Below are 25,428 nucleotides of genomic sequence, written 5' to 3'. Positions count from 1 at the left end.
ATATGCTAAAAACAATGTAATCATGTGCTCTAACTGGGCATTGCATGTTAAATGAATTCTCAAAGAAACTATCTTTTTATTTAAAAAAGCAAAACAGAAAAAAAGAGTAAAAATGATAGAGAATTTTTGATCTTTTTTTTTTTTTTTTTTTATCGACATCAGGAATTGAACTCACGACTGCCTGCTTGCAAGGCAGGCTCTTATGCCGCTGAGCTAAATCTCCAGCCCCAGAATTTTTAAAAAATTAAGAAAAAATAATATTAAGAAATCATCACTAGTTGATCTATTACATATTGTTATCTCACAAGTAGTTATTTAAGTTACAAAATCAAAGCATAAAAATGAACAGACAACTGAACAATGATAGCACAACCTATTCTGTTTGATGAACTATCAAAAACTTAGTAGTATGGTTATCTATCTTGCACACTTAAACATATATTCAGTTAAAAAAACAAAACAAAACATATATTCAGTTATATGTGCATACCTACAGGTTGTTCTTTCCTTTCGAGCATTTTTGTTTGCCTCTCAGTATTAGAATATTTATTATACATTTTAGATCCTTACTACTCTTTCAGTTTATTATTCTTTTTTAAAAGAAAGTGGTTGAGATTTCTGGGGATTTAGCTCAGTGGCATAAGCACCTGCCTGGCAAAGCATGAGGTCATGGATTGGATCCCCAGCACACACAAACACAAAAGTGGCTGAGCATGTGGTTGAGTGATTCGCACCTGTAATCTCAGCACTTGCAAGGTCTTGGCTATACTCAAAGCCCTATCTCAATACACACACACACACACACACACACACACACACACACACAACTAGGGGTGGTAGCACAAGTTTTGTAACAACAGCATTCTGGCAGGCTGAGGCAAAAAAATAGTAAATTCAAGACTGGCCTGGACGGCTGGTCCGAAGGTAGTGAGTTAAGTCAATTGATTGTTCACAGTCAGTACAGATTGAACTCCTTGTTCTACTCTTTCCCCCCTTCTCACTACTGCACTTGACTAGTCTTAAAAAAAAAAAAAAAAAAAGACTGGCCTGGACAATTTAGCACTTTGGGAAGACTCTGTCTCAAAATAAAAAAATAGCAAAAGGGCTAGAGATGCAGCTCATTGTAAAGATCCTGGGTTCAATGTCCAAAGACCCTGGGTTCGATGTCCATACTACCAAAAATCGAAACCAAAAACACCCCCAAACCCAAGCAAACTAACAAAGCAAAAAACAAAAAACAAAAAGAAAGAGAAGCAAAATGTAGGGGGGGGGGGAGACAATATAACAGTGGCAGAGCACCTGCCTAGCATATTTAATGCCCTGGCTGAATCTTCAGCATTGTAAAAACAAAACAAGAAAAAAAAAATGACAAATTAAACAGGATGGAAAGATGGAATTAGAATAAAGACAATAATATTAAAAACAGTAAAATAAAAATGAAAAAAAGAGTACTCTGAGAAGAAATGAAACTTAAAAACCTTTTGTGAGATGACAAGGAGAATTCTACTGGGAATAAAAGATATGCCACTACAGATCCTAAAAAGAAACCAAGAGGACCATGTGGTCATACATGTCTGTAGCCCCAGAGGAGGCTGAGGCAGGAGGGTGTCTGCAAGTTCCAGGTCAGCCTGAGCTCCACAATCAGTTTAAGGTCACCCTGAATTTCATGGTGAGATCCTATCTCAAACAAAACAACCCAACACAGTATTCTAGTTAAATATATTAAAGCACATTCCAGGCCTGTACAATTTCATGAGCAACTTCTGAAGCAGGAGACTATGGGATCCTTGACAGAACCAGCAAGACATGGAGTTTTAGGGACAAAGGGCAGAGAGTTTAGACAGGGCTTTCCACCTCTGCTGTGGTCCACTGACATTCATCTCACAAACATGCCCATACTTGGCCAGGGTCATAGCTGGCAGTCTCTTAAGGAAGCTTAGCTGCAGTTTCCCCAGGAGCTTGGCTTCAGTTAACCCATATCTGTTCAATTTCACTCTGAAGCAGTCTCCTCTCTCACTTCTATCAAATACTTAAAGAAGAAATGATCAAACTTGAATTAGCTCTAAGCTGAAGTAATCATTTCATCAATTCATTTTAAGGGTAGAACAGTCTTGGGTGTTTGCTAGGGATTGAACCCAGGGCCTCTGATCTGATAAGCTGATGCTCTCTACCCTTGAGCTACACATCCTGCTCTTTCTTACATTTGTATTTCATATCTATGTTCTCACTGTCTTGCCCAGGCTGGCCTGGAATTTGTGATCCTCCTGCCTCAGCCAACCAACTGGGATTGCAGGAATGCCCTACCATGCACATTTTTGGGGTCACTTTTATAAATAGCACTCCTAATAACACAATGGGGTTTGGATGTCACCGTAAGAATCTGGGGAGACATAACTGTTACCCAAGTTTCAAAACTCGTGAGTCACCCTAGACATTTCCGCTAGCAGATAGGTGCTGTCATTTATTTATTTAGAACTAGGGATTAAACCTAGACCCAAGTCGTTCACCCCGAACCACGCGACCAGCTCTTTTACTTTTTATCTGTTTTGGTTTTCTCACACAGAGTCTCGCTAAAGCAGCTCGGGCTTGCCTCCCTGACTTCAGCCATCGTCCTGCCTCAGCCTCCAGCGTGCTGGGATCACAGGTGTGCCGCCACGCCCAGCTCGCCCTGTACTCTATAAAGCTCACCACCGCTGCTAGGCTCCACCTTGCCTCGACAGACGTAACCAGCCCAGTGGGAAGAGCGGGGCATTGGCTTGACTCTCCCTCCCTCTCAGTCTTGGCGGCCGAGGGGCCCTCAAGCATCTCCCAGCGCCGGGCCACAATCAGCGCCCTTCAAAAGCAGACGCTCCAGTCAGCGGGAGCTCCGGCCCAGGATGCGGTCCCAACCGTGGGCTCCATCCCCAGCTCCCCGTGTGGCTCGAACCCAGCCTGGAACCTGCAAGCCAGGGTGAAGCCGCCTGGTCCAGCCATGAGCATCGGAGAAATCAGCTGGGGCGTTCGCGGCAGCCCCTCGCAAGGCCAGCAGCTCACGGCTCAGGGGCGGAGCCTGGCGCTGCTCTTGCCTGCTCATTGGTCCTCGCGTTGACGGACAGGCGGGGAGGACACACGGCGAGGCTAAGCTAATGAGCTACTTGGCAACAGGCATTTGGGCCAGAAAATAATAGGAGGCTGCGGCAGATGGGGAGGTAGCGGCGGTGTGCGTCTGGGAAGTGCTGCGGCTTGGCTGGGTTCACCCTCTTCCCTCGAACTGGGGCCGGGAAGTCCGTTCTAACAGGAGAGCCAGGGGGCCCGCCCTCTCGGCCATCTTTACTCCGAGCCTTTTGGGGCTCCAGGTCTCCGGGGCGGCTTCATTCGCAGGGTTTAAGCGTCCGTGTCCCTACCTGCCCTCTGGCTTCATTCCGTCTCTGGTCATGGTGAGGGAGGTGCCCACGGGTGAGGGCTGACTGCCAAGAGACGCTCTGAGTAGCAAACCGAGGCGTATCCTCGGCTTGAAACCACCATGTCCCTTTAGCCCCAGCCCCACTTGAGGAAAGGACTGCGGCCATCGCTCTCCTTCTCCAGCTCTCTGAGCTGCTCTGGCCTTGCTGCCAGCAAGCCTCACTTAGTGCATCCCTGCGGGGGTGGGGGCTGTCTTGATCAGGGATACCAGCATCTGGGCCACCCTGTGCCACCGCACAATCACAACACTTGTCACAGCTCAGACCATGACTAACTTCAGGGAGGGCCATGTGTGTTTAAGACATGGAACCCTAAGTCTTGCACAGTATGCACAGAGGCACAGAGAGGGGGTCAAGAAATGGATGCTTCATGGTTCAATGCATGAACTTCAAGGATGAAAGCAGATTGTGAAAGGAGGGCTTTTACTGGCTTATAACCCAGTGCTTTAGAGGCTGAGCCAGGAGGATCAGCTTGAGCTGGAGGCCTACCTAAACTACCATGTGAGAACCTGTCTCAGAAACATAAAATAAAATGGAAGCTGGGCCAGGGATTTAGCTCAGTGATAGTGTGTGTGCCTAGCATTCATTTGGCCCTAGATATGATCCTGACTGCAAAGGAAATAAAATACCATACTGAGCTATAGCATTTTTAGGGCTCATCAAGGATACAAATGATACCTGTCTTCACTATGAATCCTGACAGATAACGAGGTGGCACTCCTTTTTATGTATGTAAACAGGGTCCTGATGGCCAGTAGCAAAATGACCGTTTAGTTAGGGGAATGGCTGGGCTGAGGGAAATTCACACATCTTAGAAGGGTGTGTTTGTGTGTGACAGACAATGAGAATGGCAGGTCCCAGGAGGTGTTTACTATAATCAGTACTCAAAGAGGGTGGGGTGGGGCTCCCCGGTCTGATCCTCCAAGGCTCTGCAGTGACTCATTCTTCCTTGGACTCAGGGGCAGGGCTGACATTTGTTCCCCTAGTTGGAACCTGCTCCCCCCTGGCATCCCCAGTGTCTCCAGTCACTAGAGCCACGCTCCTCAGATAATTGAGGTTGAAGCACTTGGTCTGTTCATCCTCAGGCTTCCGGTCACAGCACGAGGCAGAATCTCTCCAGAAGTTCCGTCGAGGACCACAGAGATCCTCAATGAAAGCTAATTTCTGATGGAGAAGAGTAAAATAGACATGTTGGGGGCATCCAGAAGTCAGGCATTGATACCTGGCTTACTGTCCTCCTCGCATCAGCTGCTCCTGTTCTCCCATTGGATCCTTTCCTGGGACCTTGAGAGTGTATACAGGGCTGCCTTCATAGCTGGATTCCTTGTGACTGACAGATGTGGCTGCACATCTGTCAGTCACAAGAAATGCCAGAAGCTTGACACCCAGAGAAGGCATATTTGGAACTTAGGGGTGGGGAGCAGGCCAGGCCAGGAACCAAGGAAATAGATCCTTCTGGCCAGCGCTGCCTGGAGGTATGACAGATAAGAACAGCCTGCAACCCTAGCCCTTTCCCTCGTTCCCCTGCATTCCTCTGTGGACTGGGCTCCCTTCCACACAGCTCACCTCCTCCTCAGCACAGCAGGCCTGCTCTGGAAATGGCAGCTCACAGCAGCGGGCAGTCATGTTCCGGATCAGTCCGGGAATGTGTTGACTATGTTGTTATAAAAAAGGAAGGGGTGAGGGTCTTTGAATATCTCCTGGTATCAAATGCTTGGGGACCATAGTTTGCTCTCTAAGGACATCCCAAAAGGAGTGGAAGGGAAAAATATTAGGGAAGAACCAGGCAAGACTTACTACTTGGTGATAATTCTTCCATTTCCACAGAGATGGCCCATGAGGTTGGGGGTGACTCGGCTGAGGTCAAGGGTCAAGATGTCCCGATCATAGTTGGGATAGGGAGCCCGCTGGGCAAAGCATTCATCACGGATGGGACTGGGTGGGTAGTGGCAACACATGTGGTGGTGGGTTTTTACTGCCTGCTCCTGGTCACAGTATCGGTCCAGGGCATCCTCCCACTGTGGCAAGAGAGGGAAGTCAGAAGCCTATGCACTTGGCCCTTTCTCTCACCATCTACTTCCCTCAGCAGCCCAGCTCTGAGACAAGGCACTCCAGCCTCAGGCCAGAGGGAAAGTGAAGAACGAGGCAGCTGTGGATGTGCCAGCTTGGGAAGCACAGACAGACTGCCTTTTGAGGTAACCATGGATACATGCTAGAACAGCTGGTGGAGAGGGACAGGTGAGGCAGAACTGGGTGGACAGGTTGCAGCCTGGTGTATGGTGGTCCTGGACTCATGGGTGGATGAAGCCAGGACTGTGCACGAAGGCTCAGATGAACAGGCTCATGACAGACACACGGACGGACAGACATATGGGTGAACAGTCACAAGCAGACGAATGTGGACGTGCTCACTGCAGGGAGGCACATGGATGGATGGGTCAGCGGACTCAGAGGTCAGAGACGGGCAGGCTGGAATGCCCACTTACAGCCTTCCGCGCACAGGTGTGGTCATTCCCCTGGCGGCAGCAGCGCTGAAACTCAACCTCCAGCTGCATCAGAACCTGCAGCTGCCTTTCGATGGTGTCAGTAGCTGGGAGGTTGCGTGGCATGTAACGCAAGCGTTTCAGGTGGCAGATGTTGTTGACATTGTCCAGGGTGGGCAGCCCAGGAGGAAAAGGTACCTCCAGGCCCACAGAAATACCAGGCTGGTGACTGGGGTAGGCCTGGAGCTGGTAGTGTGGTCGAAGAGCTCCCTCCTGGAAGCAAGTGAACCGGGCCTCTCCCTGCTGCTTGCAGCACGAGTATGGTCGTGTCTTGACCGAGAACTCAGCCTCACAGAACTGGGTCATTGAGTTCTCCCACTAGAGCGACAGGGGTGGATCAGCCCAGAAGCCCCCTGCCCACATCCCTGCCTTCCTCCAAGGTCCAAGAAGGAATCCCCAGCAGCTGGGTAAGAAGAGTAGCAGCAGTTGTCCTCTGCCCTCCTGACACACTGGAATCACATGGGCCAGCACATGGGCTCTGAGGGTCCTCCACCCCAAGCAGCAGAATCCCAGCCCTTACCACAAGTTTTGCACACTCCAGGCGGTGTGTGGTGCTCTGGCAGCGGCAGCAGCGGGAATAGCCAGTCTCCAACAAGTTGAGGGTCTCGCCCTGGCGGCTGAGGTGGGAGTAGCCAGTCTGGGGCAGGTTCCACGGGCCGTACAACACGGGTTGCCGGTCCGGGAGGCAGATTTGGTTCAGATTGTCTGCAGAAGGCCGCCCGGGGGGGAAGCCTTCCAGGCGGTGGCCCCAACCCCCTCGGAATCGGCCTCGTTGGCAGTGCTGGGCTGGGTTCCAGGACTGAGGATCCGAAGGACCCTGACCAGTGAGGGGACCAGACTTTTCTGCAAGGGGGAAAACAGTGAGGTGTGGATGTGGAGGGTTCAACATAGGCTGGACAGGCGGGGAGCAGTGAAAGAAGTGGGATGAGGAAGGAAGGCTGGGATGACACTGGGAGAACGAGCAGGGGGTTAATCTGGGTTCTTACTTTTGGGATAACTGACTAGAAAGGGAAAGAGAATAAAAGCATAAAAAGGGTCACTTGGAGCTGCCCCTTCCTTCCAAGACCCTGCTGCTTCCAGGACCCTGCCCAGCTCCTCTCCCCAGGGCCCAGGCATTCTGGCAGGGGTTGGGGAGACCCATGCTGTCACTCACCCTCTGTCTGTCCGGATGGGAATATCTCCTTCTGGTGTGTGACAGGGGAGCCCACTGAAGTAGGAGAAGCATAAGTGAAAATTATACTGGTGTGGGCAACAGGCACTGGGCTAGTCGCCTTCATAAAGAAGAACTCAGTAGAGAAGCAAGTGAAAATAACTATTGTCACATCATTTAATCACATAACTGTTAAATAGATACTATGTTTTCAGTTTTACAGATGAAGAAATTAAGGCTTGGAGACATGAGTAACTCCTCTGAGGTGAGGGCTGGTATGCAACAGGACCACTGGCTTGCCTGCCTATGGAGTAAGACCTGGGGTGAAGTGGTCTAGAGCAGAGTGGGAGTTGCTTACTTTGTTTCTGTCCAGTAGGGTGCCGGAGAGGGGTCACCTCTTGTTGGAGAGGAATCTCTTCCTGAGGGCCAGGAGTGTCCACTGGAAGACAGGGGTGAGGACACAAGGGGTGCAGATGAGACTGCACCAGCCAGCTCACAGGGCTAGAGGCTGAGAATAAGTGCTGGCTCACCTCTCTTTGCATTGGGGTGCTGGAGAGGGGGTACCTCCTTCTGGAGAGGGATCTCTTCCTGAGAGACATAGGGAAAGTTCACTGCAAGACAGGAGTGAGAACACAAAGGCTGCGGATCCCACCAGGCTCAGAGAGCTGGTGAAGGAAGAAGTAGGGAATGAGCATGTGTTCACCTTTCTTTTCAACAGCTTGTGAAGGGAGGAAACTGCCACCGCGCAGGAGCTATAGCCTTTCTGGCCGCTGGCCAGGCGGGGCTGCTTGACTTTGCCAAACAGCTGGAGAAGTAGCTGAGGCCTTACCTTCCATCTGTCCCTCAAAGGAAGGGTCACGTTGAGAAGAGTCATGAGGACCTGCGGGGAGGCCTCGGCTCCGGCTTACAGGCGGGGATGGGGGTTCTGCATAGCCGACTAGAGACAGAGGAGAGACAACCTGCAGCTCTTCCTGGACTCCCAGTCCCATTTTGCTCCTCCAAACTCTCATCTTCCCTCTCTTTTAGGTGTTACTGAGGATGGAACTCAGGTCCTCACATGTTGGGCAAATGCTCTACCATTGAGCTACATCCCCAGATTCTTCACCTTTTTATTTCGAGACAAGGTCTAGCTAGATGCTCAGGCTGGCCTCAAAATTTTAATGAGCTGGTTTTTTTTTTTTTTTGGTACCGGGGATTGAACTCCTGACCTTGCACTTGCCAGGTAGGCTCTTAGGCCACTGAGCTAAATCCCCAGCCTCCTGGCCTCAAAATTCTGATTGGACTGCCTCAGCCTCCAGAGTAGCCAAGATTACAGAAATGTCCCACAGTGCCTGGCTCTTACCTTCTTCAAAGCGCTGAATGGGATGCAATGGTCGCGGTTCTCTCTGTCTTACAGGCGTAAAGCCTGGGAGAAAAAGGACAAGTCAGGCATAGTTTTGCGGGAGCCTCTCCTGGCCCTGAGCAAAGATGGTGAGCTGTGGGGGCTGAGTATAGGAAACCAACCAGGACAAGGGAACCATTCCTAGACTGTGCCTGCCCTGTGTCCCCTAGTTGTGACTGGGTTCTGAGAAATCCTGGTCCAGGGCCCAGACCTAAAGAGAAATGACATGCGGTGAAGGACAGAAGCTAATTTCCCACCAGCAGCTCTCTGTAGGTCTGTGGTATCCTCTCATCAGCTACTCTGTGATGCTTTTTAGCTTTCTGAAAAGGCTGACCTAGCTGTCCAGGGCCTCACCTGCCCATGTCCTCCACCCCTTGCCCTACCCCAGGCCCTTTAGTATCTTTCAGTCTTTTGATAAGATTTCCAACCAAAAATTTAAGTGTGTCCCTTAAACTGGTTTTAGCTCCTCCTAAGCCTAGTTCTCAATTCAGGAACTGGGGGGGGGGGGGGACGACACTTGGCCAAGCACAGACAAAAGGAATCACTGGGAGCTGATCTGCAAGCACAAAAGACTAGGAATTAGGAGAGGTGATAAAGTAGGGCTTTACCAAGATGTGATACTCTCTCAAATCTCTTTCTAGTTTTTGTTCAGGCAACAAGGCATACAGAGTATGTACCTGAACCATAGAGGATGAAGTGTAACCAATGACTCAGTAATCAAGCATCCCTGGCTCAGCAAGCTGATTTTTTTTAGATTTTTGAGACAAGGTGTTACTATATGGTTCATTTTGTCTTTGAACTATTATAGTCCAGGCTGGTCTCAAACTTGTGGCAAGTCTCCTGCCTCAGCCTTGACTGCTGGCCTATTTTCATGTACTACTCAGGAAACCGGTTTTGAGCAGGGAAGGGGAAACACTTCCCTCCCTCACCTAACCCTAACCCTCCCTCACCCGCCCCACAGCCCTCTCACCTACATCTTCCTTAGGCAAAGGTCCTTTATTTTGTGTTCACCTCCTGCTCAGCCGTCTATTTGAGTCCAGTTCTGAGTTTCTTGGCAGCAATCTCTAGGAACTTCTCTTCCTCCTCCCATCCCATCTTCCTCCTCAGTGCCCCAGCCCCTCTTGGGCCAACTCAGAAAAGGGGAAGCCAGATCAACATGCCAGTGAGGAGCCAGGCTCCTTCCAAGTGCTGACCCCACCCCTACTCACCTTTCTCAGAAGCTGCAGAAATCACTGCCACACAGGCCAAGATCACAGCTGCTCTGGACAGGACCCTCATTCTGGGGCCACCCAAAAGCTGGCTTGTCTGGGCAGACCTGGGTTTGAGGCACTGGGCTCCTGGAAGCCAGCTCCTCTGGTTGCTTGCTATTGCTGCTGTGAGCTCCTGGGCCAGCTCCCTTTTATATGCAGACTGGTGTTATCCACCCTCTTCAGCTTCCTGCGGTGACTCAGTGCTAGCTGCTCCTCCTCTAGCAGCCACTCCTCCCCAACTCACAAGGAGGCCTCCTCCGAGTATTGAGAAGAAAGGAGGCAAGAGGAAGGGAGCATCTGGATGTTTCTAGGAGAAACTGACTCAGAATCATGGGGCAAGAGACCTTTGAGCTACTAAATTTGCACCTCGCTTTGCCAGTTGCCTTCTGTGGAAAAAGGATTTGACAACTTACTGAACTGGTTTGGGGAACAGGGTACTAAGGAGTTAAGAGTAGCTAACAGGACCATTGTCTCAGCAGCAGGCCTAAGTGTAGGTCAAAGAAGGGACTGGGCCAGGCATATGCTATAACTCCAGCACTTGGGAGGCTGAGGCAGGAGGAGTGGCATGAGCTGAGTGAGGAATGCAGTGAGACACTGTCTTCTTTTTACTCGCCTTTCAGGAGTCAGAGAAGAAGACATGTACCCCACAGCTTCCAATTTATTTTTTCATTTTACTCTTTATATCCAAACACAGTTTCCTTCCCTTGGTAGGCCCGAAACAAAGTCTCTTCAGGGGAGTACATATATGCAGTTCTGAGGCTCTTGGACTGTCACTTGGGTTGGATTAGGAGACACTGATGGTTCTAACAGATCTCTTTGCCTCATCCACAAGTAAAGGCTCAGAAAACTTCTTCAGCATTGGAGACCCTGGCATTCTGCAGCTCCAGTAACCGCTGCACCGCTGCTGTCAAGTCCCGCTCCCCAAGTTGGCGATTATCTCGAGTCCGTATGTTCACTGTTCTCTTATTCTGCTCCTTCTGGCCAATCACTGCAGGAAGAGGAAGGGAGGTTTAGGAATCTCAGGGCAAATTCACTGACATGGGCTATTTCCTTTCCTTTTGTGGAAACTTACAAGACTCAAATCTTTAGGAAGAGCAACAGAAGAGTCTGAATACAGTTAAAAGGAGAATATATTTAGCTGTGCCTGCTCTCCAGCTAACTGCTTATCCTGAGCAGATAAGGAAATGTTCCAGGCTTTCCATACCTTATCACTTCCGGTCAGGAGCCCAAGGGTCAGAGATGAGTTGGGTCAGTGAATGACAGATCAAGAATGATACAAAAAAAAAAAAAGTGTATTTGGGGAGTGGCTCTTGGGGGAAGGGGAACGCCACAGGAATGGCACATACATGCAAACCCATGGGACTCTGGGACAGCTTATGTTATGCAGAGCAAGTGGTGTAAAACTAGACCCTGCCTGGCTGAGGAGACTGTGCTTCCTGCCTTCAAGAGCTCTTAACTCAGTCGGGTATGGTGGTACACTCCAACAATCCCTGCTACTCAAGAGGCTAAAGGCAGGAGGACTGCCAAATTCAAGGCCATCCCAGAAAACCTAGTCAGAATCTATCTTAAAATAAAGGCGGGGGATATAACTGAGAGAGAAGGTGGGAGCTGGGGATGCAGCTCAGTGGTAGAGCACTTGCGCAGCCCGTGCAAGGCCCAGGATTTAATCCCCAGCATAAAAAAATTCCCTCATCCCTCAGGGCTGACTCATCCAGGCACATGTAAACAAGGCTAATCAAAGACTTAACCTTTCTATCCCTTTCTCTCTGATGCTCCCTTGGCTAATTAATTAAACAAATTAATTAACAGCAGGGAAACTATGCCAAGGGGCAGAGGTGATTGTAGGGCAAAGTGACAGTGTGGACATGGACATACAGGACAAATTCAGCAGGCTCCCTCAGCTCGGTAATAAGCCCCAGTGAACCTGCTGTGCACATAGGAGAGCTTAGCAGAGGGAAGAAAGGGGACACAGCAGGCAGGTAAGAGAATTTCGGCCAGATCTGAGGTGCCAGGTGGACCCTCTCTCTTACCAAACTGGAAATTGTAGTGAGCAAGCTGGGCACGGCGGACTTTCCGGCTGAGAGTCAGTCCCCAGTCAGTGTCCAGGTCACTGGCCAGTCCTGAGGCCTGCAGGCTCTGGTGTATCTGTTGACAAGAAGCAAATGGGAGGCTGAGGAAGCAGACTTCTGACCACACTCATCCTCACCTCCACCTCAGCTCTCTTCCCTTATCACCAGAGGCCTCCTCTCATCTCCACTCTGATGTTTCCTCTCCAACCTACAACTCTTGTCTAACTCCTACTGAAGAGGAGCCCTCAACTATTCCCTGGACTTCACCTGCTGCTGGCCACTGTTCCACCCAGGCAGCTGCTCGAATAAGGAACCATCTCACTTCTCAATTCTCTTTAGAAAGGAAAGACAGCTGCGTGTGGTGACCCATGCCTGTAATTTCCGCACTCAGGAGACTGAGGCAGGAAAATTGCCAAGGGCTGGAGGCCAGCATGATCTGTGTGAGACCCTGTCTCATCACCCACCCACCCCCACACACACACAAAGAAGAAAATATAAAACCAACATTGGGTCAAAGATATAGCTCAGCAGCACCTGCCTATAAAGAGTGAGTTTTGAGTTCTATTTCTGGTACCTTCCACCCGCCAAGAAAAATAATGCCAAATAAAACCAACATTTACCCAAACCCATTTTTGTGCCATGTCAGTGTTTAACATTTGTTAATATAATTTTTTGGCATGTCTACAAGACAGTAATTAGTTTTTTGGGGGATTAAACACAGGGCTACTGCACTGGGTTACAACCTCAGCCCCCTTTTTAAATTTTGAGATAGGATCTCACAAGTTGCCTAGGTGAGACTCAAATTTGCAACTCTAATGCCTTAGCTTCCCAAAGTGCCAGGATCCTAGCTGTGTGCCATTATGCCAGCTTGGCTCATTTTTCAGATAGAGTTTGGAGCATACAGGACAGCTGCTACTCACGCCTAATTTGTGTCCCCTAGGACTATGCCCATCCCCTGACCCTGCATGGCCTCATCCTGCCCAGTGCTGGGCACCACACTATGGCTGCTCCCACCCCAGCTTCTCACCTCCCTGGCATATTCCTCCTGCTCAGTCCCCACAGGGATGACCACCACTTGGAACGGGGACAGCCACAGGGGCCTGGTTAGGAGGGAACAGGGCAACACATTACTCATTCTGGCAGTGGGCAGAAGGGTAGCTTCAGGGTGCGGATGTAAGAAGGAAACAGTGGGATCTAAAGGGACAGGACTTGGAGTAGGAACTATTCATTTGTGGGTCAGAGGAGAAGCGGAGCATCAGGATCTCACCATTTCCCCCCACAGCTTTCAGCCAGCACTCCCAATAGCCTCTCCACAGAGCCCAGCACTGCCCGGTGGATAAGGACTGGGCGCTCTAGGGCTCCCGCCTGCCTGGGAAGGAGAAGAGAATAAGTGGGTGGCATGGTGACAGTGCCACAAACTGCACCCAGCATCATCTGCCTTCCAGTTTTTTTTGTCTTTTTCCTTTTCATCAGTACCAGGGATCGAACTCACGACTGCCTGCTTGCAAGGCAGGCGCTTATGCCGCTGAGCTAAATCCCCAGCCCTGCCTTCCAGTTTTTGAGAAATGCTCAGCCCTGGAAAGGGAGGGAACAGAGGACTTTGTTGAGTGCAGGGGCAGTTGCTCCCCCACCCCATGGGCTGCTGAGGGATAAGGGGCAGGTTCTATACCCCTTGTATTGGAGGTTGAATCTCAGGGGCAGCTGGAAGTCCAACTGGATTGTCCCACACTGATGGGGCCGCCCCAGAGCATCCTGGAGGTATGCATCAATCTGGAGGAGGAAGATGGAAGGTATGAGAATAGAGTGAGCCACGCTGCTTCCTACCACACATGTCCCTGAACACACGGCAGTCACATCACCCAGGGTGCTCTACCTCTCCAAGTCACTCTGTGTCACCTACCCTGGCAGTGGCCCCCTGCTCTTAACAGCAACATGAAATAACCAGGGGATCTGTGTATGACAGCCCCTCAAGTCCTTGCATCCCTCACCCCACCGTGTGCAGGACTGCACCTTCATCCTGTCACCTCTCCCCAAGGCTCTGCTGCCTAAACAGCCCATCAAACACCGACTCTCATTTGGCTTTCTTATTCAAGGTGACAATTATTCCTACTCCTAGCTCTTCAAATTTACTCCTCTCTTCTATTCCCATCCAGCAGCCCCTCCCTCTGTTTCACTGCCCGAACAGCTGTAACTGTGTCCAAATTCCCTTGTACCATTAATAGCTCTTTCTTCACAACTTGTGGCCAAACCCCACCCTGAAGGCACCTCAGCCTCCTACCTCCTTGGCCCAGATGGAAATGCTCAGTGCTGCCCACCTTGTTACCTAGCACATGGATGCCAAAACAGACTGACAGCACTATGCAAGGTGCTGCTTGCAGGCCAGGACGGTCCCGGCAGTCCTGCAATCCTCTGGCTGCCCTAACCAGTCTTTACCCATGTTCTCCTCCAGGATTTTTTTTTTTTTTTTTTTGTCCTAGGAATCAAGCTTATGACCTCGCACTTGCCAGGCAGGCACTTGTGCCACTACTCTAAATCCTCAGCCCCTCCTCAGGGACTTTCAAGTCTTTTTCTCTTTGTTTTTATAACAGTATGTTGGTAAAAAATTTATTAGGCTGATTTATTGTAATATATACTTTTTTTGGTACTTTAAAAAATTATTGGTACATTGTAGAGACACATAATGATGACATTCGTCATGGGGAATTTGCATCTGTACATGATATATCTGGGTTTTTTCCCCCCTCATCCTCCTTTTCTCTCTCTTCAACCCTTCTTCCTCTACTTGTTTCCATTTTCCTCATATTCTCTTTTTTTTGTCCTTGTTTCCTTTTCCCCTCCTCTCTTGGTTGTTCCCCTTTTTTAATATTTTCTTCCAATTTCCCAATACCTGTTATACATTTTGGTTCTTATGTGCACTTTCGGTTTCACATACCAGAGAAACAATGTGGTATTTATGGTGTTTTGTTTTGTTTTTTTGAGACAAGGTCTCACTATGTAGTTTGGACTGGCCTAGAACTCACAATGATCCTCCTGCCTCTGCCTCCTGAGCTCTTGGATTACAGGCATACACCATCACACGTGGCACAATGTGGTATTTAAACATGAGTGTCCAATTTATTTCACTTAAGAGTATAGTCTCAAAGTGTGTCCATTTAGCTAGAAATGGCTCAAGATTATCTTTCTTTGTGGTAAAGTAGTACTCCACTGCATAATACATAGTTTATCACTGACGGTTATCTCTATAACCTTAAGTGCACTATTAAATCTTTTTGAAATTTTCTTCTTCTTAGTAACACCAATTTTTTGTACTAGGGATTGAACCCAGGATCATCACACTGAGTTACTTCTCTAGTCCTTTTCCTCCTGAGTCAGCCTCCCAGAGTGCTGGGATCACAGGTATGTGCCACCAGACCCAGCTAGAGCCTTTTCTATGTTAGGCAAGTACTCTGTGACTAAGCTAATTCTGCAGCTCTATTGTCTTTTTGTTTTGTATTGTTTCTGGTAACAAGGCTAGCTTTAAACCCTTGGATTCAAGTGATCCTCCTGCCTCAGCCTCTGGAGTAGCTGAGATTACAAGTGTGAGTCACCTCACTGGGCTCCTAATAGCCTTTTAATTGAATCCAGCAGATACTTGTCAGTCCTTTCCCTTTCTGTATCTACTGAGTAGCTAAATTGCTAGACTAGGTTTGAACTTGATCCTCCAGCTTCTGTCTTCTGGAATTATAGGTATGTGCTACCACATCTGGCTCACCACTCATCATCAATTTCTCTCATTTCTTCTGAATTACCTTGTCAGTCTTCACCCCTACCTATAGGCTCCACCTACATTGTTCCTTCCTGAAACAGCTCTTTACTCAGGCAACAATGACATCTTGGGATTGGAGAATGATTGTTTTTTGTTGTTTTTGAGACAGGGTCTTGGTATATTTCAAGCTGGCCCTGAACTCACTATGCAGTCCAGGTGAAGCATGAACTCATGGTGATCCTCCTACCTCAGCCTCCCAGGGCTAGGATTACAGATATGTGCTACCATGCCCACCTGGACAGTGGCTCTTGTACAAAGCCCGTCCTGTGTCCTGAGCAATCTAACTCCTTTTGCTCTCTTAGTACTTAATGTAGCACTGACCCAAAGCACTGATATGGCCTATGTACCTTTTGCAGCTTTCATTAGACTGTAAGTTCCAAGTTGGCAGGGAATAAAACATTCTTCTTTATATCCTACACAAATTTTAAGTTATTGCTTTGCATATACTAAATATTTAATGAAACAAAACAAAATATAATCTGGGCATGGTAGTATACACCTGTAATCCCAGTACTTGGGAGGCTGAGGTAGGAGGATTGCTGTGACTTTGCTGTGCTGATTCTCCTGGGCACTCAGACTGGGCTACATAAGTGAGTTCAAGGACAGCCTGTATTACATAGCAAGATCCTCTCAAAAAACCCAACCCTCCCCCCAAAATATGAATAAATACTATACGAATGGTCCCCAGTTTACCTTAGGTCCATAGAAGGCACCATCTCCAGGCTTAAGGTCCCAGGGTTTTCCAGATTCCTCTAAGGCCTGCTGAAGGACCTTTGGAAGGAATGAGTCAAGAGGAACATGTTACCTGGGGCTTCACAAACACCACCACTCATCATTGCCCAGTGACTCCTAGCATGACTCCATGGTAGGATAGTGGTTACCACCTTCACCCCCACCCCCACCGCAGAGTGGTTTATTTCTGCTTTCCTCCAAGCCTGCTTACCTGTTCAGCATGGTCCCAAAGGTGAGATTCCCCCAGGAAGCCACTTGGCCGGGTGGACAGTGACAGATGGAAGGAGAAGCCAAGAACAGCATAGACAGAGTGGAGGAAATCAAGACAGCCTCGAATCTCTCCTTGTAGCTAGGGGCAGGAAATAAGAGAGGGTGAGGGGTATATCAGCTAGAGATCTGGGATAATGGTAGTTTGGGGGAAAAGACAATGAAAATACAGAGGGGAAGTGGAAGGCAGCTACAGGCAGTGGTAGCAGGACTGTATTATATACAGAGGGCAACTGAGGATTAAAGATGCTTGGAAGTTCATTAACATAATTAAAGGTGGGTCAGGAGATACTCTGGTGGGGCCAGGAAGAGCCACCTGATTAGGTGCACAGAAGATGTGAGCGTCATCTTGCTGGAAGCGCCAAAGTCGAGTCAGTCCCCCCAGGCTGCCAGAGGCCTCAGCTCGATGCAGGGCTCCGAAGTCAGCTAGTCGCACAGGCAGCTCCCGCCAGGATCTGGGCCGGTGGGCGAACATCAGGCTGAGATTGAGGAGGGGAAAGGGTCAGGGCCATAGGGAAAACCAGCACCTGACAACTGCTCCTCCCCAACTGCCTGTGTATTCCCTGCACCTCCAGCTAGCATTCTCTCTGCCAAGTGCCCATCACAGTTTGAGCCAACCGGGGTCAAAAGCCAACTTGTCAGTCACATACAGTAACAACATCATTTACCATTCTCCCATTCTCAGTGATGGACACTGAGCTTTGATGCTACTTGTTTTCAAAATTTTGTTTACTTTTTATTTTTTTGACACAGCATCCTCTCACTATGCAGTTCAGGCTGGCCTTTAAACTCATGGTGGTGCTCCTGTGTCAGTCTCTGTGTGTCACCACGCCCGGCCTGATATTCCTTGTAAGGAGACTGAGACTCAACAGGTAGAATGATTTCCTCAAATCCATTGGGTTGGCTAGAGGGCAGATTCTAGAGTCAAATCAGATGTTCTACTACTCTTTCCCAGCTGTTTGCCAGCCCCAGGAGGACCCAGTTGTCCTCGCTCCCAGCTCACCAGTGTGCAGGGCAGTTCATGGGCTTGAGAGCAAGTGTCTCTGTGGGAGGCCTGGCAAAGTGGTCACTCTGGGAGCTGATGGGCCTGCTGGAGCCCTTGGGCTGCAGGGTAAATATGTCTTCCCTGTAGTGCTCCCAGTGTCCTGACTGTTCCCACAGTTTCGCAGAGAACAGTGTGGGGGTTTTCACCTCTGAAAAACCGTGGCGGGCATACTGAGCCTGGAGAGAGAGCAAGACATGGAAGGTTAGTATCACTGAAAGGAGAAACAGCAGGAAGACTGCTGGCTGATTCTCTTGGGCACTCAAACTGTGCTGACTTCAGCCACAAGTTGTTATGTGCCCTCTTCCTGCTCTCCTACAGATGCCCACAACTGCAGGACCTTACTGCAGATCACCAGCACTTTACAGTGTATGCTTCCTATTTTCCTCTCTTAAACCCCATGGCTTCTAGGCCCTAGTCCTTCCTTTCCCTTTTTCCCCTGGACTTGGTCTCCTTACCCTGATGAACGCCACCAGGGCATTATATACCCTGGTTCCACGTGGCAGGAAGAAGCAGCTTCCAGGGCTAAATTCATGGAAAAAGAAGAGTTCCTGATCCTAGGGACAGAATGGCAACTGTCATTTCAAGGTGGGGCAGGGGACCTCAGAAATCAAAGAAACAACTGACAGAGCTGCAGAACCTGTTTACTGAACCTTCTTGCAACCTTGCAGTTAGGTTCTTCCATTTCTCTCCACCCCATATCACCACTTTACCCTATTCCCGAGATCTGTACCTTTCCAATGCGCCTGTGGTCCCGAGACCCTGCTTCCTCCCTCTGTGCTTCCCACGCCCTCAGCAACTCCTCCGTGGGGAAGGAAATCCCAGACACTCTCTGCAGTGCCTCTAGACTCGATGAAGATCTCCACAGGGCCGAGGAGCTCTGCAGGACGACAGAGGGAATCAAAGGAACGAGGACAAAGGTGTTTGACTCTTTTCAAGCCTCAAGAGATAGTCAGTGTAAGCGGCACAGGTTCACCCCCTTCAAGCTGGTCCCACCCCACCTTGCTTGTCATTGCCTCCGACTGGAAAGATGGGAATCCTTGCTCTGGACCCCTCTGGCCATACTTACAATTTAGGGTTTGCTGCGCTGGGTTCCTACATTAGTCTTGGTCAAGCCCAGTCTTACCTGCCACTTATGTCTCCCCATTCTCACTGCCCTAGTAGTATTCCTATACTTAGCTCCTTCCCTTTCTAATGAGTTGACTGTTCAGAGAAGTAACTGAACTTCAGGTAAAAGCCAGTTTATCCATCCCCTTATGAATACTCCACACAACTCCTAGAAAAGTCAGACTTCCTTCCATGAATCCTATTTCTGGTCACATGAAATTTTAAAATTTACTGTTCTTTAACAATAAATAGTACTAAGAAGAACCTGTTTTTTGGTTGTTTCTGTTTCTTTGAGACAGGGCATGTCTTTTAGGGGGTGGTATTAAATTCATTTTGTAGCCCAGGTTGGCCTTGAACTTTAAATCCTCCTACCTCAGCCTCCCAGATACTGCCATTCCAGGCGCGTGCTACCACACCCTCCAAGAAGCTGCATTTTATAGCACTTCCTTCTCTATTAGTTCTCATTGTCTCTATGATGTGCACTCACTAATAATATAGGAACTGGGCTACAGCTGGAGAAAATAGGTAAGGTGCTGGGGATTTAGCCTGCAGCATAAGCACCTGCCTGGCAAGTGCGAGGTTATGAGTTCAATCCCCAGTACCACCAAAAAAAAAAAAAAAAAAGAGTTAAGGTTAGCCAATGTGGGGAACCACTTAGAAGACTCTCCTTAAAAGAACAACAATTATCTCCATTTTGTATTGATGTACACAGCTGGCTAAACCATTTCTTTAAGCAAGGTAAACCATGACTTTAAACCATGACTTTAAGCAAGGTAAATTGGGCTGGCAGAGATGCTGATGTGACAGTCGGTGTTTCCCTGCCCCATGACTCCCAGTAAAACATGGCTGAGCCAGGTGGGAAGGAGAGCTTATGTTCCATGCTGTTGGCTGGGGCTGAGCCTTGAGATAAGAGGCTATGACTTCCCAGGGTAAAAAAGATTGTATATCAGAGCTGAAGCATGAACCTCAAAATATTAGGTACCTCAGTTGTGTTACAGATTACTCTACATTTTTTTCCTTCCGCATATCACAGAGGTGACCTCAGGCCTCCTCCCTCGCCCAGCTCATAGCGCTCACATATTTCCTGCTATTATCACATCATCCCCAAGTCAATCTCCTCATGGAGAATAAAACCTGCCTTTTTTCTGATGAACCTCTTTTTTTTTTAAGACTAGTCAAGTGCAGTAGTGAGAAGGGGGTTAAGAGTAGAACAAGGAGTTCAATCTGTACTGACTGTGAACAATCAATTGAGATAACTCACTACCTTCGGACCAGCCTGAACCTCTGTCTTGACCAGGTTTAGGATCCCTTGGATCCCCATAGTTTTAACTATGCTTTAGTGTCTTTATTCTTACTGTGGGCTACATTGGAAGTGGTAGATTGGAATTAACTCGCTAGAATTCCAGTAAGTTTTCCATGGGATTACAAATGTAAACTTCCTGGACTGCGACAAGGACAGGAAAGGTCTCTCTATAAGCCAAACCCACATGGTATGAGTACATACTAAGGGTTAATTCAGAGCTAAGTTTTCAGTCTAAGTCTTTTTGTTTTACATATCTACCTATTCCTTTGTTTCCTGCTCCCATCCTGTGTAGCTCTCTTTGTCAAGAGCAGTGTTTGTTTCTCTTTTTACGAGCAGAATATATTTATCAGGGAGAGAACAGTATTTTTCTAAAGGACATGTACTTAATATTCTCCCTGTGCCTGCCAAATTGCTCATTCATCTATCTAAACAGCCCTTCCCTAGACAGCCCTGCCTAGACTGCTCATACCCTGACTCCATGTTTCTTTCCCTCTTTTTTTTTTTTTTGGTGGGGTGGTATGGGAGGTTGTGTGGGAGTGACAAGAGGATTGAACTCAGGGCCCTTGCACTGAACTTTTATTTTTGTTTTTCTTTTTTGAGACAGGGTCTTGCTATGTCACTAAATTACACAGGATGGGCTTCAACTTGTGATCTTTCTGCCTCAGACTTTCACTACTGGGATTACAGGTATGTGCCACTGTTCCTGGCTGCTTCTATTTTTCATTTCTTTCCTTTCCTTTTTTTTTTTTTTTTTTATATCAAGAATCAAACACAGGACTTCATGCTTGCCAGGTACTGTGCCACTGAGCTAAACCGTCAGCCCTGTTTATGGCTGTATCTCTCTTAATACTGATGTCAGATTGGGGAATTTAAATTGGATTCTAGGGGCTGAGCATATGAATTAGTGGTAGAAATCTATCCTTGCATGCACAAGGAGCTGGGTTCAATCCCTAGCACCACAAATAAGTAAGTAAATAAATAAATAAATTGGTTTCTGGGCCCTAGCAGGGTACCTAGTATCTGTCATCACACTGGGAGATTCTAGAGTATGGGGACCAAGTACTTTCTTTTCTGGATTTCCTTAGCCACGACAGCAGATCAAATTCTAGGGGACAGGACTGCTTTCCCATCCTCTTGCTTGCTCCTGTGAAAATAGAAGCCTCACCCTAGTGACAGTCTCTCAACTGACCGTGAGCAGCTTCAGTACGCCAATCTGTCCAGCATGCCGAAGGTGAGGCCCCTGGCAAAGGTCAATTGACGTGCTACACCTGGGGAGAGCAGAGGCCAGTCAGTGGTCTCTAGAAAAAACTGTTCTGAATGTTTCTCTCTCTCTCTCTCTTTTTTTTTTTTTTTTTTTTGAGACAAACTCTGGCTATATAGTGCAGGCTGGCTTGAACTTGCTTATGGAGCTCAGGATAGCCTTGAACTTGTGGTGATCTTCATACCTCAGCTTCCAAATGCTGAGATTACAGGCATGTGCCACCATACCTGGCCTCCTTTTCTTTCATGGTGTTTAGCTAACAAAGGAAGGAGGCAAAGGGGAAGGAACTATTCTAAGAAAGAGAACAATGCCACATAAAAATCAATTTTCATTTCTTTTTTCTGGAGCAACAGAGATTACTATCCACTTCTCTTCCCTTATGGCTTCCCTTATGGCAGACCTCTCTGCTGCTTCCCTGCTCTGCCCTCTTTTCTTCAGTATGACAGCTTACCCATACACTGTTGCTGTTGGGTTTGTCACTTTCTCCTCAATCAGACGAAGTTTAAAGGGATTATCCTGGAAGAAAAGTGGATAGCAAGAGGGGAACTAAGTCTTTATTCTTATAAAAATGTCCTGGTAAAGAGCTGGCCCTCGGGGCTGGGGATTTAGTTCAGCAGCATAAGCACCTGCCTTGCAAGCAGGCAGTCGTGAGTTTGATCCCTGTTACCAATAAAAAGGAAAAAGACAAAAAAAAAAAAAAAAAAAAGAGCTGCCCCTCCTTCAAAGCTCAGTCTTTTTCCTAAAACTGCACTATAACCCACCTTAAAGAGCTGGCGCAGCTGATCCTGGGAAGCCACCAGCCTGCGGAAGGGCTGTGCATCAGCTGCAATTCTCTGGCAAATTTGCTCCAAAATAGGTATCTCTGAGCCCTGAACTGTCCTGGAAAAAGCAGAGTTGTTGATTTACTTTTTCTAAGAAGCATTACTACGTGATACATCAGTTGGTTAAGAGGAGACTCTTTAGATTCCAAGAAAAATAACCTACAAGTATTGGCAAAGACTGATCAGGAAAACACGATTAGGAAATGAGGAAGAGATTTGTGTGTGTGTGTACTGCTGCAGATCAACCCTTTGGCTCTGCAAGGCTAGACAAGTATTTTAGCACTGAGCCATATCTCTAGCCTGAGGTATAGATTTTATAGCTGGAGGAAAACTATGCAAGAAGGTTTTTTTGTTGAGCCAGGGCTTCAGACTGGCCTTGAACACACTATGTAGCCCAGGCTGGCCTCAAATTCATAGCAATTCTCCTGCCTCAATTTCCCAAGTGCTGCAATTATAGTTTCCACTACCAAATCTGGGATATGTATGAAATTAAAAGCTGAGTGCAAGCAATCTAGATGGACAAATCAGAATAAGGATAACGAAGTAAGATTCGAAAATTTATGAAGAGTAAAGATAAATTGCAAGCAGAGTTGGAAGAGGGACATGACCTGATGGAGAAGTTGTACCAGTATCACAAATGAGGACTAAATAGCTTTCTCTTTAAATTAAACCTAGCTGAAGCCTCAGAAGTCTCAGAAACCACCCCAGCATGAAATCGCCTTATTACTGCTGTACTACTTACCGCTCCTTTCCCAGGAAGAAATCATGGTAAAAGCCATGTTCTATACTTAAACCTCGGCAGAGAACAGCACCCAAGAATTGTTCAGCTGCTGCTCCCAGGATATGAGCACTAGAGTTCCAGAACACCTGAATTCACAAGAAAAGTATCAATGTATAAACTCTGCCTTTAACTCCTAAATCTCTGATCTTTTCTTCAGACACTAGTAGGCAAACCATTGTAATTTTTCTAAGAATAATTACTATAAAATGGAGAAACTAGTCTTTGAGAAAGCTCACTAAATAGTTAAGAAAAAAAAATTGTAGACAACAGAAAAAGATGCAGAGGCCAGTATTTTTTCTGTTTCACTGAACAGAAGCTACAGCTACTCTCTTCAGTCTTTGGTGCTTCCCAATCCTGGAGCACAGAAGCAGGCCAAATAGTCTTCTTTTGCTGCTCCTGTAAATTAGGGTTTCAAGGTAGACTATCTTTTCTGTTTTACTTTTGTTCTTTTGGTGGTCCCAGGGAATGAACCTAGGACCTTGCACATTCTAGAAGGCACTTTTTCCCTGAGTATTGTCCCCAACCCTCTGTCTGGTCTTTTAGTTCTACTATTATCTAGCTCAGCTATCTAGTGTGATGCAACTACTCTTCTAGGATTTGGTCTTTATCCATACTCAGATCCATTTTACTGGATCCTAGTAGTCAAAGTCCGTGTTACCTGAGCTGACATGAAAAGGACAAGTAGGGAAGTGACCAGGCTGTGTGTTCAGTTGCAGCAGCCACATTTCAGCTGAATATACACCATAAATGACTTACAATGTAGGTGCTCAAGAGCTGAGGAAGTTGAACTGGTACATTATATATCTGTTTTTCAACTTATTATCACTCTCTTTCACTAGCACAAATGATCTATGCTTTTAAGATTACAGCTAAATAAAAACATCATAAATTTCTGTCTCAGCCAGAAATAAATGGTAGGTCTTGCTCCCAACTGCAAATGGAGAAACTGAGGGAAAAGAAATACTATACTAGAATTTCTTGCTTAAATACCTGTTAGTTTACTAGTCATGGTACTCTTTATGGAAGGAACTTACTGCTTTTCCTTCTGGGGAATCGAATGTCAGAAATCTGAGGTCAGAATCTGTCTCCAAGGGTCGCTCCAGGTCAAAAGGTTCTCCATTCACTTCAGCAGCCAGGGCAGTATCTGCCAGGGTTAAACTTCAGCAGTGGTGTAGGGATGAAGAAAATGGCAGGATTACAACCCATGGGAGAAGACAAGCTAATCTCTTGGTAACCCTAAATTTGTAAAGGGCAGATGAGCTTCCAGAACAGTAAAGTCTATTTCTTTGTCCAATAGATAACACAAGATTTAAAGACAGACTCTGAAACCAATGAAGATAAAACAAATTCTGCAGGAAAGCGATCTTGCTGGGGGTGAAAGAAAACAAGCTGACCAAATACTGCAGAGAACTAAGGGTAGGGTTGGATACCTCATCTGCCGGGCTAGTTGGTAAGGGGTTGTGCTCCATGCCACACCATTTACTTTCTGGCCTCCAGGAAGAGTCACTTTAATAGTCCGGGCTTCATTCTGTGCAGTGCTTGCTAGCCTCGTTGCCTGAGCAGCCCACAGCTCCTCAAAAAGGCCAAGCCGCTCCACCAACCATTGAGGAGGGGTCGCCACGGACGTCTGAGGGGAAAAATATGTTAGGCGTTAACACAGGTTTCATAATTTCTTTTAGGGGCTGAAGATGGTAGGAGTCGAGGATACTCAAGAGCCCTCAGCCCTAATCTCTGGTTCTTAACAAAGGGTGGGTAATACAGGTTTTGGAAGAGTAGTATCCTAATGGATACTACTTCCCTAAAGTTCTCTTTCCAGACAGATGGCCAACTGAGCACTAGGGTACCCCTGTCTGAGGACTTCAGAGTGTAGGGGAGGGGAGTAACGGCGAGTGGTTGGACTACGACTGCACCTCGGGCTTTGCTTGGGCTGGGTCCCATGGTTCGGAACTTTTGGGTACCTCACGCAAAGTATGTAGCTTGTAGGCTTGCAACCCCGGGAGCAGGGACCGGAGCCGGAGAGATCGCCACCTCTGAAACAGCCGCATATTTCTATGAACCAGCGCCTACACCCTCCGATTACCGCCGCCTCTTCACTAATATTCCTCATTGGCTTCTACCCCAGTAACATACGTGTCTATTGATTATCGTAGCTGCCACTCTGTTCTGGCACCACCTCCAGGAACTACGAAGAGGCACACCCCACCACAACAAGAATAGTGGCTGGAGTGGTTCCGGCGGCCGGAAGATGGGAACTGTGACACACGTCTGCGATCCGGAAACTCACCTCATCTCAATTGAAAGCCCGGAAGTAACACAAGGTGTCTGGCGGCCATGAAATCAGAGGCGCGAACCTCAGGACAACAGTGGGAGAAAAACAGACCGAAAATGGTAGTCAGTCATTTCCCTTTAACCAAAAACTTTCTTTTACCTCATCTTTAAAGCATGTAGGAACCTGTTAAGAACATAGACTTTGGAA

The 25,428-nt window shown here is 47.7% G+C and overlaps 2 protein-coding genes across 9 annotated transcripts; both read right to left on the bottom strand.

The window, feature by feature from the left end:
* Positions 1-4,288: 4,288 nt before the first annotated feature.
* Ecm1 (extracellular matrix protein 1) lies at positions 4,289-9,925 on the bottom strand. 2 transcript variants are annotated; one of them, XM_003478885.5, is made up of 11 exons: positions 9,723-9,925; positions 8,476-8,538; positions 7,963-8,070; positions 7,664-7,744; positions 7,492-7,572; positions 7,137-7,190; positions 6,504-6,826; positions 5,927-6,301; positions 5,238-5,458; positions 5,007-5,094; positions 4,289-4,604 (listed from the first exon to the last, which is right to left on the bottom strand). In XM_003478885.5, exons 1-11 carry the CDS (start codon positions 9,790-9,792, stop codon positions 4,380-4,382), a joined length of 1,689 nt encoding a protein of 562 aa, XP_003478933.1. In that variant the 5' UTR covers positions 9,793-9,925; the 3' UTR covers positions 4,289-4,379. The 2 variants fall into 2 exon arrangements, with proteins under 2 accessions (XP_003478933.1, XP_012998407.1); XM_013142953.3 differs by lacking the exon at positions 5,927-6,301.
* A 479-nt stretch (positions 9,926-10,404) lies between these two features.
* Positions 10,405-25,104, bottom strand: Tars2 (threonyl-tRNA synthetase 2, mitochondrial). 7 transcript variants are annotated; one of them, XM_063252637.1, is made up of 18 exons: positions 24,863-25,089; positions 24,383-24,579; positions 23,987-24,110; positions 22,914-23,038; positions 22,112-22,229; positions 21,802-21,866; positions 21,279-21,357; positions 18,413-18,559; positions 18,138-18,236; positions 17,641-17,858; positions 16,954-17,116; positions 16,582-16,719; positions 16,332-16,409; positions 13,503-13,603; positions 13,101-13,202; positions 12,861-12,933; positions 11,795-11,909; positions 10,405-10,752 (listed from the first exon to the last, which is right to left on the bottom strand). In XM_063252637.1, exons 1-18 carry the CDS (start codon positions 24,995-24,997, stop codon positions 10,604-10,606), a joined length of 2,226 nt encoding a protein of 741 aa, XP_063108707.1. In that variant the 5' UTR covers positions 24,998-25,089; the 3' UTR covers positions 10,405-10,603. The 7 variants fall into 7 exon arrangements, 6 of the variants coding, with proteins under 6 accessions (XP_063108707.1, XP_003478967.1, XP_063108715.1 ...); XM_003478919.5 differs by having other exon boundaries at positions 24,911-25,088; XM_063252645.1 differs by lacking the exon at positions 16,582-16,719 and having other exon boundaries at positions 24,863-25,093.
* Positions 25,105-25,428: the final 324 nt, after the last annotated feature.

The sequence above is a fragment of the Cavia porcellus genome, unplaced genomic scaffold (assembly GCF_034190915.1).
Source record: "Cavia porcellus strain 051 isolate PalLab524CR breed Dunkin Hartley unplaced genomic scaffold, mCavPor4.1 scaffold_1, whole genome shotgun sequence".
Classification (NCBI taxonomy): Eukaryota; Metazoa; Chordata; class Mammalia; order Rodentia; family Caviidae; genus Cavia; species Cavia porcellus.
Note: the sequence above shows the minus strand (reverse complement) of the source record. Positions and strands in the feature narration are given on the sequence as shown.

Bases quoted from the DNA above. Each gene is read 5' to 3' on its own strand.
- Tars2 (XM_063252637.1), bottom strand. From the start codon at position 24,997: ATGCGGCTGTTTCAGAGGTGGCGATCTCTCCGGCTCCGGTCCCTGCTC. The intron at 16,410-16,581 runs GTAAGCAGGCTT...TTCCTTCCAAAG, and splicing joins TTTGGGACCATGCTGAACAG to GTCCTTCAGCAGGCCTTAGA. The intron at 11,910-12,860 runs GTGAGAAGCTGG...TCTTGTCAACAG, and splicing joins AGGAGGAATATGCCAGGGAG to ATACACCAGAGCCTGCAGGC.
- Ecm1 (XM_003478885.5), bottom strand. From the start codon at position 9,792: ATGAGGGTCCTGTCCAGAGCAGCTGTGATCTTGGCCTGTGTGGCAGTG. The intron at 7,745-7,962 runs GTAAGGCCTCAG...CCTGTCTTGCAG, and splicing joins CTTTGAGGGACAGATGGAAG to TGAACTTTCCCTATGTCTCT. The intron at 7,573-7,663 runs GTGAGCCAGCAC...CCTGTCTTCCAG, and splicing joins GCACCCCAATGCAAAGAGAG to TGGACACTCCTGGCCCTCAG.